The 18,158-nt window shown below is 61.3% G+C and overlaps 1 protein-coding gene across 4 annotated transcripts in view; it reads right to left on the bottom strand.

Moving 5' to 3' along the window:
- Positions 1-4,045: 4,045 nt before the first annotated feature.
- Positions 4,046-18,158, bottom strand: part of STK40 (serine/threonine kinase 40) — a 39,574-nt gene continuing 25,461 nt past the window's right edge. For all 4 annotated transcript variants that reach the window (XM_032387738.1, XM_032387762.1, XM_032387754.1 and 1 more), the window contains 6 exons: positions 17,492-17,544; positions 11,943-12,058; positions 8,303-8,447; positions 8,080-8,199; positions 7,560-7,644; positions 4,046-6,353 (listed from right to left, as the gene is read on the bottom strand). In XM_032387738.1, coding sequence (XP_032243629.1) covers positions 6,135-6,353; positions 7,560-7,644; positions 8,080-8,199; positions 8,303-8,447; positions 11,943-12,058; positions 17,492-17,544 — 738 coding nt within the window. In that variant the 3' untranslated portion in view covers positions 4,046-6,134. The remainder of the gene's footprint in view (positions 6,354-7,559; positions 7,645-8,079; positions 8,200-8,302; positions 8,448-11,942; positions 12,059-17,491; positions 17,545-18,158) is intronic.

Genomic DNA, 18,158 nt, shown 5'->3' with positions numbered 1-18,158 from the left:
CACCTTGGGTCTTGAGGATGTTGTGCCTCGGGCGGTATGGCGCCCACCTGGGCCTTCCTGAGGGGCCACGCGCACGCCTCTGCATTCGTGAGAGCATGCAAGGTTTGGGATCGGTTTGTGTCGAGCTGTTGCCGTGCTATGCGGACCTCTGGGTATTGCTAACCTGCTGACACAGGTGTCCGTGCCTTGGTGGGTGACGTGTGTGTCAGGAGAGAGTCAGATGTGACTCAGCCCTGCTGAGCAGAGTGGGGGGTTGAGATGCTTACTGGTCCCTTCAGAGACAGGGACACACCAGAGTGTTGCCTTCGCCTAGGGGGATGCCTGCGGCCAAGCTAGGCTGGGTGGGAGGAGGAGTAGCCCTGCCCTGGAGGGTTCCAAAGAGGCTGAGGGCTACTCCTGGAGGCCCTGGGGGCTGTGCCTCTGGCCCAGGTGGGCGGGCCCCACGGCCACCAGGCCCTCCTGCCCACCTGCCGATCTGCTTTCCTGCCTGCCTCGCTCTGCCCGCTCTGCCCGCCAGCCAGTCTGTAGGCATTCCCAGCCACCTGCTTTCCGGTCGTGCTGGCTGGGATCTCGGCATACCCATCACTCGCCTGCGTGGCTTGCATCCCATCTCTCCACCTGCTGATTTCCTCCCTGTCTGCCGGCCTGTGACTGACCTGCTGCCCGTCCACCTGCCCACTGGTTGGCTGCCTCTCTGCTCTCCTGTCAGCTTGTGGGACTAGAGATTTGTCACCTTGGGAGGCACAGAGAGTGATCCTAAGATGAAACTCAGGAAAGACAGCTCTAAATTTTTATTTTTTTATTTTTTAAAAATACTTTTATTTATTTGACAGAGAGAGAGAGAGCACAAGCAGGGGAAGCAGCAGAGGGAGACGGAGGAGCAGCCTCCCCGCTGAACAGGGAGCCCGATGCGGGGCTCAATCCCAGGACCCTGGGATCATGACCTGAGCCGAAAGCAGACGCCTAACGACTGAGTCACCCAGGTGCCCCAAGACAGGTCTTTTTTTAATGAAAGAAGTTAAGACAGGTCTTGGTGGGAGGTCAGGGGGCTGAGGGACCCAGAGCCTCTGGGAGGGTTGTCAGGGGGGCTGGAATATTCAGGGCCCAATGCAAAACCCAGCTCTGCTCCCTTCCTCAGTGGCCAAGCTGGGGGTCTGTTCCTGACACTGGGGCCTTCCCACCGAAGGGTTCAGGGGCTGGCTAGGTCTTAGATGGAGGGAAGAAGGTGACCCGCTCATGGCCTCCTTAGACCTGCCCAGTCCTCTGAATGCCTCTCAGCCCCTGGGACAGCCGCTGGGAAGAGGCCCCAGTGAAATTTGCAGAATGAACCATAAGAGTTATGGATATTGAGTGCCCTCCTGGCACCTGGTACTTGGTTGGCTAAGTGCTATGTGCCCTTCATCTTCAGCTCTCCCAGTCACCGTGTGCGGGTCGTAGTGGGACTTCCATCTAACGAGGAGGGAAGTGAGGCTCAGATGAAGCATGTATGTGTGGTCACATGGCTATAAGGGCTGGGGCCTGGCTCCCAACCAGTCTTCCACGGGGTGGTTCTAGGTCAAGGTTCCCCACCCAGTCAGACCCAAAGCTGCCTCTTCGTGATACTCTGTATTGATCCTTTTATGCTCCTGAAGTGAAATTTGTGGCTTATATACCCACCTCCGCATCTAATTAAAAGTATAAAGAAATAAAAGGTAATGATATTTGTGACGTGGTCACTCGCTGGGAACGTGACAGCTCTGCAGACTGGCGCTGGGACATTGCGGTCATGACAGGGTCGGAAACGGTGAGGCGCTCTTGGTACAGTTTTGAGCAACACAAGGTACAGATTCCCTCCACTTTGCACAGTAGTTGCATTCCCTGAAGTTTCAGTGTATGTTATGTGTCCACCAGTCCTTTGTGTTTATGTATAAAAGGGAGTTAGATTCTTGGCTCTGGTCATTGTAAACATTTTCACTCATGTTGTGCAGGATGTAGAATCTGCCTTCCTTGTGGGGCTGTCCCTGGCCTCACCCTCTAAATGCCAGCAGCACCCTATAATTCTGAGGCCCCCCCCCTCCTCCCATGGACACACAGAAAAGAGGCCTGCCCTCATGGAGCTCAGCATCTGAGAAGGGAAGGCAGATATAATCAATAATTGGACATACGATATCATACCAGGCTGTGGGAAGCACAATGAAGAAATATAAAGAGGAAACCTTAAGGGGTTAGAGAAGGCCAGGTGTTCAGGACAGCCTCTCTGAGGTGACATTTTGAGCAGAGGGAAGTCAGGGAGGCAGCCATGCAAATTATCTGGGGCAAGAGCCTTCCAGAAATAATAGCCCAGGCAAAGGCCTTGAGGTGGAAGCCGGCTCGGCTCTCTCGGGATCAGCAAGGAGCCCAGTGTGGCTGGCACAGGGACGGAGGCGGGGTGAGGGGCCCACAAGTTAGAGAGGAGGCCAGGTGCAGAGCTGTTTGTGGAGCTTTCCAAGCCACAGACAGACCTCTGGATGTTATCCTGCCTGGGACAGAAGCCATCAGAGGTGCTAAGCTGGAGAGGGACAAAACCGGGCTTGTAAAAAGGCTCATTCTGGCTGCCATGTGGCCCCTGGGCGGTTGTAGGGGAAGGATGGGAGCAGGGAGGCCAGGAAGCAAGAGGGGGCTCAGACAGGGTGGTCGCAGGGAGCTGCGAGAAGGGTCAGATTCTGCCTGGCCGGTGACAGGATTAGCAGGGGTTGGACGTTGGGTGGGAGGGGGTGGGGGGTGGGCAAGAAGTCAAGGCAAGCTTGGCCTGATCAACTCGGCCACCGAGCCTCCATTTCCTCCCTTCCCCACTTCAGAGAGCTGGGCAGCTCCAGTCCTGAGGCCGCTGGGGCCCCGGAGGTGGCTCAAACGGGTGGAAACTTCTCCGTTCCTGTTTGACTTCTCAGGAGCACAGGAGGCTGTTGATCCCCCCCCCCCCCAACACCACCACCTTTGTGCTACTTTCCGCTTCCGTGGCTTCTGGGGCTCACAATAAAAACCGAAGAGCCATCTGACACGTTGAGGTTGAGACCGAGTTCTGGCGTGCGAGCTGCGTGCCCAGCCCGTCCCAGGTGTGGACAGGCGAGTAGGCAAGGCCGGGTCCCTCCCCGCGCGCGGCGGTCTTGGGTGTTGGTGGCCGGTAAGGCTGACCCGTGCATATGGCGTGGAACGGAGGCTGATCGGGTGGGGGGACGGGAAGGAGGCGGACGTGGGGACGAGACCAGGCGCTGCAGCTGGCAGAGCCGGGGCGCCTCCGGCCGCGCACCCCCGATGGCTCGGATGAAGCGCTGTGTGTAGGCGGGAGCGGCCGGGGAGGTGGTGTGCGGGTCGGGGCGAGGGGCCGGGGCGGCTCTGGACAATCCGCACAGTCCGCTGTCTGCACACTTGCTGCGAAGGGGCTCCGGGCGTGGGCTCGGCTCCTTCTATGACCTGGGGCCGTGTGTGGGCTCCCACTCCCGTGAGTGGGTCTGTCGGGGCGCCGTGGGGTGCTGGGGGGGCCGGCCTACCGTCAGGGGCACACTCCGGTGCTCGAGCCCCAACGTCTAAATTTAGGCAAAGGAAGGAACAAAGAAAGGAAGGAAGGAAGCCCTTTGGCTGCCTATGGAGGGGAGCGACGGGGGAGGCCAGTGCAGGAAAAGGCCTGCCCGGCCCTTCTCACCCGAGCTGCCCTGGATGGGCTTGGGGGCACATGGGCAGTCTCTGGCCGGGACCCCCCCGACCCCAGATGGGGGTTTGGCAGGGAGAGAGGATCGATACTGGGCCAGCCGCAGCCGCCCTGGGACGCCTCCTGCCCGCACAGGGCCGGGGCTGAGCTAGCCGAGCAGGGAGGTCCGCCGGGGGCACTCCGGGGCGGGGGGGTGCACTAATGGGTCAGGAGAATGCGGGGTAGTTCTGTCCCCTCCTCCACCAAGCGGCTGCGGGGAGGGGGGCTGTCCGAGGGGGCAGAGCCGAGAGCTGCAGGAAGCCTGCCCTGCCTGGCTGGGGCATGAGGGACAGGGACACGGGGAGGACGACAAGAACGGCAGACGTACAGGCCACACCGGCTCCAGGTCAGGAAGTTTTATTGCTGACATGCAGGAAGAGTCCCCATGTAGTACAAAAATATGTCTTTATACAAACTTTTTTGTGACTTTTTCTGTTTTGTTTCTTTACAACAGGACCTCTCAGTGTGTGACACCCAGGGAGGGCAGGCCCAACCTCCTCTCATTTGCTTTGCCACAAATGTAATCAGACGCAGGGGCCGACCTTGGAGGGCCCAGCCTGTCTGATAAGGCTCTGCAGACCCCCGAGCGTATTGCTTTGAAAAGGAGGAGAAAGCCCACCTGTGGCAAGCAGGCCCAGAGGGTCTCGGCTGAGACCCTCCCGGGAGGACAGTCACAGGGGCTGGGAGCCCTAGGCCAGACTGCATTTCTACTCCCTTGGGAGACTTCTTTTTGAAATAAATATAGAAAAGAGGCCATCCCCCGCCCCCGCAGCACGACACCCTGGCTCTCAGCGGCTGGCCGCTGATGGAGGCAGAGCTTGGTGCTCAGGGGGAGTAAGTGCTGGGCTCAGGCGGGCTCCAGCAGACCCACTGAGGCAGAGGCATGAGGCGCCCAAGTGCTGGGATGGGGGCATGGGGAGGAAGGGGCATGGGCGGCCCTGCTACTGCTGGCAAGAGGTGGCCCCATTTTTTCCAGATGGGGAAACTGAGGCACAAGGAGGTTTGGGAACTTGCCCAAGTCACTCACAGTGAGTCAGCTTTTGGGGAGGGGGCAGCTCACACTCTGGGAAACAAGGTCACACAGGCCTCGGTCACCTCCCCACTGGGGAGCAAGAACAGGAAGGGCCTCAAGGCCCAGGGCTGCCTGGAGGGGAACACTCAGCCTTTCCAGGGGGGTCTGGGGGGATAGGCCAGAGGAGGGGTCTTTGCTTGGCACCGGGCAAGGCCAAGTCCAGTGAGGGAGAGTGGGAGGGAAGGGCATTCTGGTGAGAACAGTGTTTCTGGCAAGACGGGCATCCACTTCAAAATCTCGGCTCAAAAAGGGCAGCAGGGCTGTTCTCAAGCCAGGCATACCCCCCCCCCACCAGTCCCTACAGCTCTCCCCGCGAGCCCCACAGCCCCGATGAAGGGCCCTGGCCAGGGTCTGCTGGGAGAGACCCCACATCCATTATGAGGCAAGAACCGGAGGGGAGATGCCCCCACCATTCTGTGAACACAGAGGGGTGCGGGGAGCAACAAGAGGGCGTGCGAGCAGGGCCCACCTGTTCACGGTCGGCCCAGCGCTCCCCTCCCCGCCCGCCCACCAGGCACCCCTTTCACATCTGTGTCAACGTCACCTCGGTACCACGGCGCGGGGTGCAGAAAGAAACCAGGGTTGATGCGAGGGTACAGCACCTCAGAGAAGCTACTGAGATGGGAGAAAGAGAACCAAGTCTAGAAAGGCCTCCCCATCACCAGAAACAGGAGGGACTGGTGGGCTGGAGGGGGAGGGGCAGGCAAGAAGGGGCTTCTGAGCCTGGGGGCGAGGAGGGGGCCCATCTGTGGGCGGTGGGCTCCCTGCTGTCCAGCCAGGTCGGTGGGGGTGGGGGCAGGGAGTGGCCACGGGCCGAGCCACATAGAGATGGGAGAGAAGTTGGTTTCAGTACAAAAATAAATATATTTGAATTCTGCTTACGATGAGGTGAAGTTTTCCAAAGCTTGGACTGAGGGGCCTGGGGTCAGAAGGGGAGGGACAGACACAGCCTGGGAGGGGGCCTGGGAGGGCGTGGGGGGTGGGCGTTCATTTTGGGAGCCAGCAGCGAGCTGCGGGTTCAGCTTATCTGTCTGGGGGGGCGGGCGCTGCCCTGGGCGGGCGGGCCCCCTCCTCCTCCCTCACTCAGTCCAGAGACAGCATGGTTAAAGAGCCAGAGGTAGATTAAAACGTCATGATTAAAAGCAGATTAGTTATCTAGGCTTCTCAGATTAAAAAACCAAACAATCAAGCGATCATTCCCAAGGTAGCTTCGTGGTACTTCTGCTGACCCCGTGTGTGACCTGCGCTGTCCCGGCCCCGTCCCCGTTGTCGCAGCCGGTGGGGGGGCACGGGGGGCTTCGGGCCGCTGGCTGGGGGCTGGGGAGAGGTGGCGGTGGGGCCGGCACCCGGGCCAGGGGGCTACTTGCGCAGGTAGCGCTGCGCCAGGATGGCCGCGTCCAGGGGGTTCATGGGCTGCGCGTCGTGGCCCAGCCGCCGCACGGGGGGCACGCTGCCGAACTGCCGCTTGGGCGCCCAGCTCCGGGCCTCGTGCACGGAGCTCTTCTCCTCAGCCAGCAGCAGCTGCTGCCGCATGTAGTTCTCGAACTCGTACTGGGAGCACTCCTCTGTCACCTTGGCCTTCGGGCAAAGCCAGAGACAGGCAGAGAGAGAGAGAGAGAGAGAGGGAGGGGGGAGGGGGGGAGAGAGAGGGAGAGAGGAGGGGAGAGAGGGGGAGAGAGGGGGGTCGGAGAGAAGAGCAGGGAACCAGTGTTAGGTGACCTGGCTCCAGAGGCCGCCCTGCCGGGGGGGCCCACAGGGTGGATCCCCGAAGCCCTCCCGCCAGCCTGGACCTCGCCTGCAGCCTGGCCCAGGGGTCGCTCCAGCTGAAGCTCAGGCCTGGGATCTGAGCGGATCTCCAGCTAACTAACCCACTGACCTTGGGGGAGGTCGCATGACCTTGGAGGCCTTAGCTTCCTGAGCTGTGAAGAGGGGCAGTAATCTCCCCTCAGAGCTGTTCTCGAGAGCCCCGGGGGTCGGGGGGCCAGTGTGCTCAGCACCTGGGCGGTCTGGTGCAGCCCAGGCAGAGGGCAGCACACTGAAGGGGCAGGTCCCTGTGCTGATCATCACGGGGGACAGCAGGGCTCTGCACTCAGACTTGGGGTCTGAGCTGTGTGACCGGGAAAATCACTGCACCTCTCTGAACCTCAGTTTCCTTTTGTGAACAGAGGAGGAGAATACGGCCACACGGGCCTGTGGTGCGGACGGACAGATGCACTGCGGGTGGCATCTAGGTGAGGGAGGGCCTGCCAGCTCTCTTGTCAACAGCCAGGAGGCTCTCCCACGTGCCCAGCATTGGCTGTGGCGCTCTGGGGCAGGGGGAGGAGGGGCAGGGGCAGGGAGGGAAGGTCCTCTGGGCATCTGTCCCACAGCTCTGCTGGCCAAGCCCTGCCCTCCAGGGGGCACCCTAAGACCGCCTGGCAGCTGTTGCCGGGCGCCCAGGTCTGCCCCCACGCCAGGCCCAGCACTTTCTCCAGTGCAGGGAGCAGGAAATGAGAGAAAACTGGGAGAAAATGAATCATCTGGAAAAGGAAGAGCAGAGAGGCTGAGAGAGACCCAGTGAGTCAGCGCAGGGCAGAGCCAGGGCTCGGGCAGGAAGAGGAAGCGGAGAGAGGACCAGGCTGGGCCCCCGCCTCCACCGCCCCACGGCCCTCCTGCAGGCTACGGGGCCGCCAGGAGGCCAGGCAGGCCCCAGGCCGCTCAGACCGAGGGCGCCTTGCAGCCTGCCGTCCCTGGACTCTGGTCCCTTGGGACTGGGTGACGACTGCTCTGACCTTCCCAACTCACCTCCTGGGAGCTGTCTGCATTGCTCATCTGGTCGTCGATGTCAGGAACCACTTGCAAAGGCCCACTCAGCGATGACAAGGACTGCCTGCGGGGAGGCGGACGAGTCAGGCTGGCTCCCCGGGTCTGGCCAGCCGGAGCCCCACGGCTCTAAGACTCGGCTGGACTCAACAGACCGGGCTGGGTCCCAGCTCAGCCCCCTCTTGACATGAATGACTCTGTCTCCCAAGCCTCAGTTTTCTCATCCGATAATGGGGGACATGTCTACCGCACAGGCTGCGGTGGAAAGTCAGTGAGGTAATTAATGCCAGTCCTACAGCTGGCATCAACTGGCACGCGGGGGATGCTCGACCCTGAGTTCTGGTGGCACCCTTCCCATCTCACCGTGGGGAAAATCTGGAAAACTGACTCTGTCCAGCAAAGAAACAGGCCCGGCCTCAGGCCACTAATCTGGGTGGGATGGGCAGGGCCTGAGCACGGGCAGAACGCAGACTTCCGCCCAGCCCGGCACCTGCCCACTTACCAGGACGCAATGATGGCACTGAGGGCCTCCAGGACGTCGGCGGCAGCGAGGCGCTGCTGGGGGTCGAGGACCAGCAGTTTCCGGATGAGACACACGGTGTTCTCGGAGACGCGCCCATCCCTGAGGCGGCAGAGGGAGAGGGCTCAGGCGGTGCCCGGGGCTGCTGGCTCCCTCCAACCCGCCACTCTGTTGTTCCCGCCCCTCCCCAGGGAGCGGGACTCACTCAGGGATGGTGTACTCCGCGGCCTTGATCTTGCGGAAGAGCTCCTGCGGGATGCTGTCGTAGAAGGGGAACTGGCCGTAAAGCATGGTGAAGAGCACCACGCCCAGGGCCCACATGTCGCTCGGCTTGCCCCGGTACGGCCGGCCTGCGGGGCACACGGACACGCGCACACTCAGCCCAGGCCCGGCGAAGGGCGAGGCCCCGGGACTCCCTCAGCTCACCAGCCCCGTGCCTGAAATCCTACCACGGGAGCCCCGCACCTCCTCCCAGGATGATGCCCCACCTCGGAGTGACCACCGAGGAGAGGGGACCACACTTGGCCTTGTGCAGGCCACCCACCGGCATACCAGCCCCGCTCTGCCAGACGGCAAGCTCTTGGGGCTGGGCCTGGGTCTACGGCCCCGGCACCCAGCCAAGCAGCTCCCAGAGCAGGCGGCCAGGAGCGTGTGTGTGGAACCAAGAGCTAACTGGCTCTGGGCCGCTCGGCCACCCCTGCCCCAGTCCCTATCCCCTCGCCCCAGAGCGCTTCGCCCTGTCTGCGAGGGTCCCCTCCCCTGTTTACTTCCCGTCTCCCCCGCGAGAAGGTAAGTTCTCAGATCAGGCGCCCTCTGCTTGGCGCTGAGCCCCGGTGCCCAGCAGGACTCCAATATTTGCTAGAGAAATGAATATCCATTTAAGTGAACCCTCTGTGCTGTTTCCTTCTCTGCAGAAGGGAGCGAGCATTTAAGCGAGCGCCACACTGTGATGGCATTGGAAGAAATGCTCTCATTTCCTTACGTGTCTGCCAAACTCCATGAATTATTTTCTCTCCTCTTCCAAAATGAGGCACAGGGATGTCACCTGTCCACCACCACACAGTTGACTGGAGAAGCCCGGCTCCTCCCGCTCTCAGCGCAAGCCATTATCTACCGCCTCCCATCGGCAAGCAGTACAACACCCCAAGCCTTGCGAAGTCCCCCACCCGCCCAGTCCCTGGGACAGCAGACTCAGCAGCAGCCCAGATCCTAGAATGTGACTCAGCTCCCCCACGGGTGTGGAAGAGATGCCGCCGGGCACCTCAGTGTCCTCTCCTGGGACAACCAGGATCCCTCCTATGGGTCCTGAAGCCGCCTGGGTGGTGACAAATGCCTTTGGGGTAGGAGATACTGGTTCTGGAAGGCTCTCCAGGGCCACTGAAGGTCAAGCAGCTTAACCAGGTGGATGTGTACTGCACATGTGCATGGAAGTATCCTTACAGGCCTTGGCCTGTGCCTCCAGAAGGTACCACGGGCGTCCCTGACCTAGGCTATTACTTCATCTGTGAAGTGGGGCCAGGACGCTGACCTCACAGGGCTGCTTGGGGGAGTGAGCTTTCTGCCCTGGCCGGTACAGTAGGCGACTTTGTGGAGATGAGCCTCTGCTAAGCTTTCTCTAAGGCTGTGTCACCCTGGCCCCTTTCCAATCCCCGAGGCCAAAGAGCAGTGTGGATGGCCTTGTGCAGCAGACCCCATGGTCAACCCCACGGTCAACCCCAGGGCAACCCCGTTCTCCTGGACCGTGCTCTGCCATGTGGGGTCATCACCAGAGTTCACCGTGCCACGACTCTTAGCTGCTGTGGCTGCAGCCGGTGTGGGCTCCCTCAGCCTGAGCCCCAGGACTTTTGCCCTGGCCTGGATGGGAGCTGAACAGCCCCCTCCAGCAGACAAGCTCCCCCGGGAGCTCTGCCTGGGCAGGTGACCTTGCCCTGAGCTTTGGCTTCCGAGGGGACTGAACTTCAAGCCTTCCTTTCTGTAATGATAATGCCAGCTAATGTTAATTAGCCAGACAGCAGGTTAAAGGCCTTCTTTAATCCCACGGACCTTATGAAGCGGGGGCTATTATCATCCCTGTTTTATAGATGTGAAACTCGAGGCCCAGAGAAGTCAGTAACTTTTCCAAGGTGACACAGTTATTGACCAGACTATAACTCTACGCGGACAAGGTCCTGTTTGCCTTTTCACAGCTCTGGGCCCGATGCCTGAGACTGTGCTTGGAACGCAGAACCAACGAAGTGGCAGGCCTCGACTCAGAGCCCGCAAGGCGGGACTTGTAGTCATCATCCTGCTTCAACCTCTTAACCATGTGCGGAGGCAGCAGTGTGTCCGATTTTGACCCAGGAGGGGACTGGGGCTCAGAGAAGGGGGCTGAAGGCCAGAACGAGAGCCGGATCTCGGGTCTCCGGGTCTAGGACTCTCTCTGAAGCAGTGGGTTCCTCTGTTTCGTCCTCTAAGACCCACATGAAGCTGGAAGAGCCAGGGAGAGGCTCCGGGCAGCTGAAGGAAGTGCGTGCGTGGGGAGGCCCCCTGGCCTGGCGTGGCGGAGGCGGCCTGACCACAGCCAGCCCTTCCAGCCCCAGCACGCACAGTCACAGGCCCCAGCTCGTAGGCTGCGCTGAGGGAGGAGCCTGGTGCTTTGAGGAATCTCGTGGAGGGTGTCCAGGCTGGGCTGGTCCCTGGGGAGTTGGGGTGCAGCCCTACCACCTGGCTCCCTCTAGCAGAGGCCACGGTGACTCCAACATGTGGTAATGCTTCGGTGAGTGTGCTGCCTGGGGATGGTGGCCCCGGAGGCACCCTGGAACCTCCGTGTGGAAAGGATGGGAGCAGACCTGAAGCCCTTGGTTCCCTAAGGATCAGGACAGAAAGACCCAATTTGGCAAAGGTCACAGGGAAAGGAAAGAAAGCATCCCGGGGAACATGGGCTTGGGCAGGAGGCTGGCTGAGGCGTGAGCCTCAGTTCTCAGATTTACTCTTAGCTGTGATAAAGGGACTTGGAGTCTTTACCTCACAGGGTAGCTGTGGGGTCTTAAGCAGGTGATGCAGGTCATGTGCTCAGCACAGTGCCTGGTACTTAGCAATAGGATCAGCGGCTAATCGGTGCATAACTGGCTTTTTTGTGTGCTGGCTGTTTCATCCCCACTAGAAAGTCAGCTCAGCGTTCACGGAAGCAGGGAGATCTGTGTGCCTGTTCACTGTTGTATCTGAAGTGTCTAGAACAGGGCCTTCTACAGGCCCTTGGAAAATTCGGGCGGGGGGAGGGAGGGGAGATGGAAGGAAGGAAGGGAGGGAGGGAGGGAGGGAGGCGGGAAGGAAGGAACTAATGAAGGAACAGAACAAAGGGAGAGAGGTCTTGAAGACCTGCTCATGGCTCCCTTTCGCGCTTGAAAGGCGGGATGATGTTCTCCAGGGAACTTCCCTCGGGCCTTGCTGGTCTGGCCGCTGCCCACCCCTCTGGCCTCCCCTTGAACCAGGCCCCCTGCCTGAGCCCCAGCCACAGCTGCTGCCTCCTCCCAGTCACACCCCGAGTCCTTATCTGTCCTTGCAGTCACAGCTCAAATGTCACTTCCTCAGGAAAGTCCTTCAAGTGCCCATTGTTCACACTCACAGAAATAATCTCAGAGAGTCATTAACCCTGCACCAGAGTGAGGATTACCATCTTCCTCCCCCAGAAGACCCCAGGTTTTGTACACAGACAGACAGTACTGGTCCGGACCACCGCTGAAGCCCCAGCACCTAGCCCAGGCTTCCCCCCCCCCGGACACACACACGCTGCTGAAGGTGTGAGCCACTGTGGGGCCCGGCGGTGCGGAGCCCTTGGGGCCCGCTGTCTGGCTCGCCGCACGTACCGCTGAGCACGTCTGGGCTGATGTAGGCAGGGCTCCCCCTCTGGTCCTTCAGCAGGTCCCCCTCGCTCACGAGATGCTTCCCGAGGCAGAAGTTGGTGATGGTTATCCGATGCGTCCTGGGAGCAGGGGGGCAGAGAATGAACAAACGTCGTGTTGTACCCGCGGGCGCCCAGCTGCCTCCCCGGCCCGTCTCGCCCAGGGAGCAAAGGACTCACACCCACATCCCTTCCTGCTCCCCGGACCCCCACTGCCTTCCCCGTGGCTACATGAACAGTGCCATTGCGGCTGCTGAGCTGTCCCCTTGGCACTTGGGATCAGAGGCACTGAGTCACTCTGACCCAGTGAGTGCTCCAGAGGGGCTCCCCGGAACCTGCTGTCCGGGCTGAGCCTCGGGGCCACAGCTTAGCACTCAGAAGGACTTGCGGAGACTTCCCAAAACCACCTCACGGAACATGGACATTTGGAATGACTGGAGCTCTAGTTCGGCTCCCTCATTTACATACAATGAAAAGGAAGGTCAGCAGGGCTCTGGAGTCCACCCATGGGGGCCACTTTTGTCCCCCTGACCGATCCCTTTGGTCTCACCCTGGTCATTGTCAATCAGCATCCCGGACAGTACTAAAAACGAACGCTTACAGAGCACTTAGCAGGTGCAGGCCCTGGCTTGTGGGTCAGATGTGGACTGTTTGCATTCGCCCCTCACAGGTGATGCAGTTTAGGTACAGAAAAACGAAGGGATCTGCTCAGGGTCATGGAGCTAGTGAGCAGGAAACAAGCCTGAGCCTGCTTGACCCCAGAGCCTGCACTCTGACGGCCACCAGTTGGTACCTACGTGTCCCTGGGCACTGCCCAGCCCCTCAATTTCCCTTCAACTCCATCAAAGCTAACTCAGCCCTTGTCTTGGACTTCAGACTCTCCTCGGACCTAGAAGACCCCAGACTCCCCGGTCTGAGAGTCATGGGCGAGAGCAGCTTAGGGCTCAGATCCTTTTATGAAGCTCACAATGTACACAGAAGGAAGAGGCCCAGGGAGGATGCCTTACTCCACACCTGGGCGGTGGGGGTGGGCAGCCCCTCCAAGAGGCCCCGTCGGGGAGGGCCAGTGAGGAAGGGCACCTCTCCGCCCACACGGGGCAGGGGCCACCTGCCCGGCTCTGTGTCACCTGGCTGGGCAGAGAAGCCGGAGGACGGCAGGAAGGGCAGCCCTGTGAGGGGCCTCCCGCCGCCTCTCACTGGCCGAGTCTCCAGGGTGAAGAGGGGGTCGGCTCAGAAGTACAGGGTGTGTGGGGCTGAGCACGGAATTCCCCGGGAGCTGTGACCAACAGGCTCGGCGAGCCCTTCGGCTATCTCGGGGAATTCTGCTGGCAAAGGGCTTGGTACAAAACAAAGGTTAGTCTGTCCTCTGCACTCCAAATGGAAACCTCGACTCTCACTCTGCACACAGGCCTGCCCTGTCAGATGCCACAGCAATCTGCCTGGCGGTCCCCAGGGCAGCCAGGGCTGGAGAGTGCAGGCAAAGGGTCTGGCCAAGGACACCGTGTCGGGAAGTGGATTGCTCCAGCTCTGGGCTGCCCACGTCACTGCCCTGGATGTGGGACTGTGCATCTGCAAGGCCCCCACAGAGCAGAAGGCCCACGGTCCGTCCCCCCACCTCAGCCGGCTGCCGCGGCGGGCAGTGTGTCCTGCAGGGGCTCCCTGAGGAGCGAGACACTGGGAGGGGACCGCTCAGGGCAGGGTCTGGGGGGCTCGGGAGTTGGGATGCCCGGGCCCCAGGCCCAGCTCGGCTGTTCCCTTGGCTGCAGGACCGTGGGTACCTCATTTAATCTCTAATTAAACCTGTTTACTCATCTGCCAAATGGAGAATATTAGCTGTGTGAGGGCCGTGTGAGGATGTGACAAGCCAACCCCCGGGAAGACACAGAGCCGGGGGCCTGGCAACTAGTAACGGACTGCTAACGGCTAGCTCGGATGACCCTCTCCTCCTCAGACGGTGGGCACGGCTGGCTAGTGATGGGACACCCCAGCAAAGAGCCCATCTGAGGCGGCAGGCGAGGGGAGCCACGCTGCGGCCACAGGCCCCGGACCGAGCAGGCCAGCGCGGGCTGGGCCTCCCGCCAGCCGAGCCACCAGCCTCGCTGCCCTCTGGGCCTGGGCCTGGGCCGGGGGCGCGAGGACACTGCGTGTGGCTGTGCGGCGGGGCCGAGCTGGCCCACGGCGCCGAGGGTCCTGGAGGCTGGCCCACAGGAAACCATACGGTCAGCTCTGAGCCCTCCCGAAGCCTGGCCACACTCCCCGGCCCTGCCACTACTGCCCGAGGCGGCGGGTGGCGCCCAGACCCTTGGGAGCCCCGGACCCCCCAGGCTCGTCCTGGCGGCAGGAGGCAGGGCAGTGGGGGTGAAGGGAGGCAGCTCTGCGTGGGTCACTCTTTTTGGGCTACCAGCGTTTTTCTCCTTTTCTAGGAACTTGGTGTGCAACTTGCTTATCCAAAAAGAAAGGAGGAAGGAGAAAGAACCCACAGCAGACCTCATATAACCCCAAAAGGGTATTTCAGGTTTCCACCCTTGCCTTTTCTCCCAGGCAGGGTGAACTCGTCATGGTAGCCGCCTCGCAAACACTTCTCCCTGTTTCCTCCCCTGAGGCCGCTCCGTTCTGTGAGCAACAGAGGAGCCTCCGGCTCGGAGTCAGGGCCCCGGCCCGGCGGGCAGGCGGGAGCTGGAGCTCCTCCAGGTCGGCCTTCGAACTCTGCAGGGGTGCGAGCGAGAAGGCAGGGGTGTGCCTGCAGACGCGCACGGGGCAGGGTGCGGCGCTCGCGCTCGGTCCCCCTGCGCCGCTGCCGGAGCACCACGAGTCAAGTGAGGGGCGGCCAGAACCTCCGTCTGCCCCAAGACCCCAAAAAGGGGCTCATCAGATGAGAGGCAATACAGCCAAGACACAGGGAGTGAGGGGCGCCTGGTGGCTCAGTTGTTAAGCATCTCCCTTCGGCTCAGGTCGTGATCCCAGGGTCCTGGGTTCAAGCCCCGCATCGGGCTCCCTGCTCAGCGGGAAGCCTGCTTCTCCCTCTCCCACTTCCCCTGCTTGTGTTCCCTTCTCGCTCTGTCAAATAAATAAAATCTTTAAAAAAAAAAATTAAATTAAAAAAAGACACAGGGAGTGAGACAGGTACTGGTGCTCCTCAATCCGAGGAAAACACCGGGTGCACACGCACACGCGCACACGAGGAGCCGCTACAGCTCCACTGCTGGAACCCGAGAGGAGCCACACTTCCCGACTACATTCCCGGGAGCGAGGCGGCCTGGGGGTGGGGGACTTCCGTGGTCGGCGGCGCAGGGGCCCAGTGCGCGCTCCCACAAGCACCCTCGGGCTGCTCGGTTAGCTCAGTTAGAGCCAGCGCGGGGCCGCAGGGAAGGCCGCAGAGGACGTGGGCTCCGCAGCCAGATGCACTTACGTGGTCAAAAACCATGCCCCCTCTGTGTGAGCAGTGAGCCTGCCGTCCAGAGCAGGATGGTACTGGGCCAACGTCCCACAGAAGGCCGGGGCCGCAGGTCCAAATAAGACGGCGCGCCCTCAGGGCTGGCGGGGTCCGGGTTCTCTAGCACCTGAGCCCCCGGCCCAGGCTCACGGCCGGCCCGCGCCAGCCGCCCAACCCCCAGCAGGCCCCGTCCCCCCGGGAAGCGAGCCACAGGCCGTCCGGCACGCCGGGCGCTTACGACGGGCCCAGCCCCGTGAGGCGGTGCCACATTCCAGGCCAGTCTCTGCAGGGAGGTTTAATCACCTCCACCTCCACAGAGGAGGAAACGGAAGCTCTGAGCAGGGCTTGCTAGCACAGCAGCCTCTCAATACGCCGATGAACCCATCAACCAACACGTAATCCAACGAGCTCCCGTGGTCTCGAGCGGAATGAAGAGGCAGCGCCGGGCTGCGGGCCAGGTCTGACCCCCGAGCTTCCCCAGCTCCCTCACTCGGCCCATCAAGGGTTCCAGCAGCCCTGGAATTTCGGCTTCCTTCTCTCCTCCCTGTGGAGCGTGACAGGGTCAGGTTTTCATGGCCTCACTTTCTCCAGCTGGCAAATCGTTACTCATCCTTCAGGGAACCGACTCAGATGGCCAGAGTCTCTGCCCTCCTCCCCGGGCCCCCAGCCAGTGCTTTCTGGTCGGCGCCCCATCGCACGGCGGCTCTGGGAGATGGTCCATCTGTGGCCCTGGTGCCGGCTGGTGGTGGCAGAAGGGCAGTGACCTCCCCATGGTGTCGGGGGGGTCTGGTCCCCAGGGGCCTATCTCCCTGCTTCTCTTGTGCCCACTGTGGCTCTGGCCACTTCACAGAGACAGCGGGCCCCCTCCTGAGTGGGTGGCCACATGAGGGAACAAGTCACCACCACACCGCTTCTGCCGTGAGACCGGTGCCCACCATCTGTGAGCCCCCAGACCCACTTCAGCACCTGGCAGTGAGGAAGTGGCAAGGGTGAGGGGGTGGCAAGGGGCTGGCTCTCCCCGCGGACAGCAAGGGAGGCAGCAGGCCCTTCCCAGCCCTGCACGTCTACGGCCGTGGTGGTGCCTGCCGGCGGTCCTGGGCCCCTATAAGGCTGGGGCCCCTCCACCTGTGGCCGGGGCCTCGTGTGATCTCCCTCTGCCACTGATGGACCGAGGGGGCTAGGGTGAGCCGCCCAGACCCCCTCCGAGATCGAGGCGCTTTCTCCCTGCTGCTGAGAGCGACGGCTTCTGACCATTCATAGCTGCGTCCTTTTCCGGGAAGCCCCCTTAGCCAAAGGAAGCTGCCCTGGCCACGGCTAGCCTGCCCTGCCCTGGGCACAGCCCGCGTTCTGAGGCTGGTCGCAGTGGGCGTCCAGGGCCATGAGCCCCCTTGCCTCAATTTGGGGTATCTGAAGGGCCCCTGGCTCTCGAGTTTTCCAGGCTGAGGCCCCGTTGTGACTGTACCACAGCTCTGCTTCTCCCTCTGCCCAATCCCGCCCTTTGCCCCGAGAGCACGTCTTGGTAAACCTTCTGCACACACATCTCAGAGTCTGTTTCCTGGTAATCCGACCTATGACGAGAACTCATTTTGCTCACCTGTCATTCCTTCACTCATTTCTCCATTTTTTATAGTCATTTACTGAGCACCCACTAGATACACACAAATGAATGGTCCAAGGAGGATCTCTGGAATCCTTCCCAGAGCTCCCTTTCTGTGGCCTGTGGCCTTTAAGACTCCCCTTCTTCTTTTTCTTTTTTTTTAGGCAGGCTCCATGCCCAGCATGGAATCGCATGTGGAGCCTGAACTCACAACCCTGAGATCAAGACCTGAGCGGAGATCAAGAGTTGGACGCTCAACCGACGAAGCCACCCAGGGGCCCCTGAGACTCCCCTCCTTCTAAGCAACCACCATATTCCCACGTGGCAAAAGGCAGAAGCAGGCATCCCATCCTTCAGTCCCTGGGATTCTCCTGCGGAAGCGGGCTGTTGTGAGTCGGAAACGGGGCACTGGAGGGCACTGGGTAGCTGAAGCATGTAGCCCGTGCCAGGCGCAAGGTCGCATCCCGACAGAGGAGGATCTTACCTCTTATTGAGCACCATGTTCCCAAGCTTCAGGTCTCTGTGCACAATGTTTTTCTGGAAAAGCAATAGGCACATGGCTTGGACCATGAAGGACAGAGCCAGGGCTGGGCCCAGCCTGTAAGATGTGGGCTCTTCAGGGATTTGGGGAGGCAGGAGAAAGTCCCTCCGACATGTCTCTTTGGGCTCCTGCCTTGATTTGTCAGCCCAGACAGATCGGGACCGTTCTAAGGCCTCATCAGCCATGGGTAGGGATAGGCTAATATGTGAACCCAGGCAGTCTCTGCCCTACTGGGGCGCTTTCCCCAGCTTTCTCCCCTCAGAGCGGCAGCCAACGAGGAAAACCACTCCTCTCTCCGCCTCCAGCAAACGCCCCGCCGAGAAAACCACTAGCACCTGTCCGGATCTGCGGTCAGAGGTGAACGCTCACGGTTCTGGTGAGCAAGCAGTGCAGGCTCAGCCTGCAGAAGCTGCGTGCCCGGAAGAGGCCCAGGCTCTCCTCGCCACACCTCGGGGTGCCTGACACCCCAACCCTAGGGAAAGCGGAGAGACAGGCTGTGGCTGCCCGAGGGGCATCCCACCGTCGTCGCCTCCGCTGGGAGACTACGGGCTAGCCTCTCGAAGACGGGGAGCCACTCCACTGGGCTCTGCTGGGCGGCCCGGGCAGCGCC

The sequence above is a fragment of the Phoca vitulina genome, unplaced genomic scaffold (genome assembly GCF_004348235.1).
Source record: "Phoca vitulina isolate PV1807 unplaced genomic scaffold, GSC_HSeal_1.0 scaffold2, whole genome shotgun sequence".
NCBI classification, from domain to species: Eukaryota; Metazoa; Chordata; class Mammalia; order Carnivora; family Phocidae; genus Phoca; species Phoca vitulina.
This window is presented reverse-complemented; position numbering and strand designations above follow the sequence as displayed.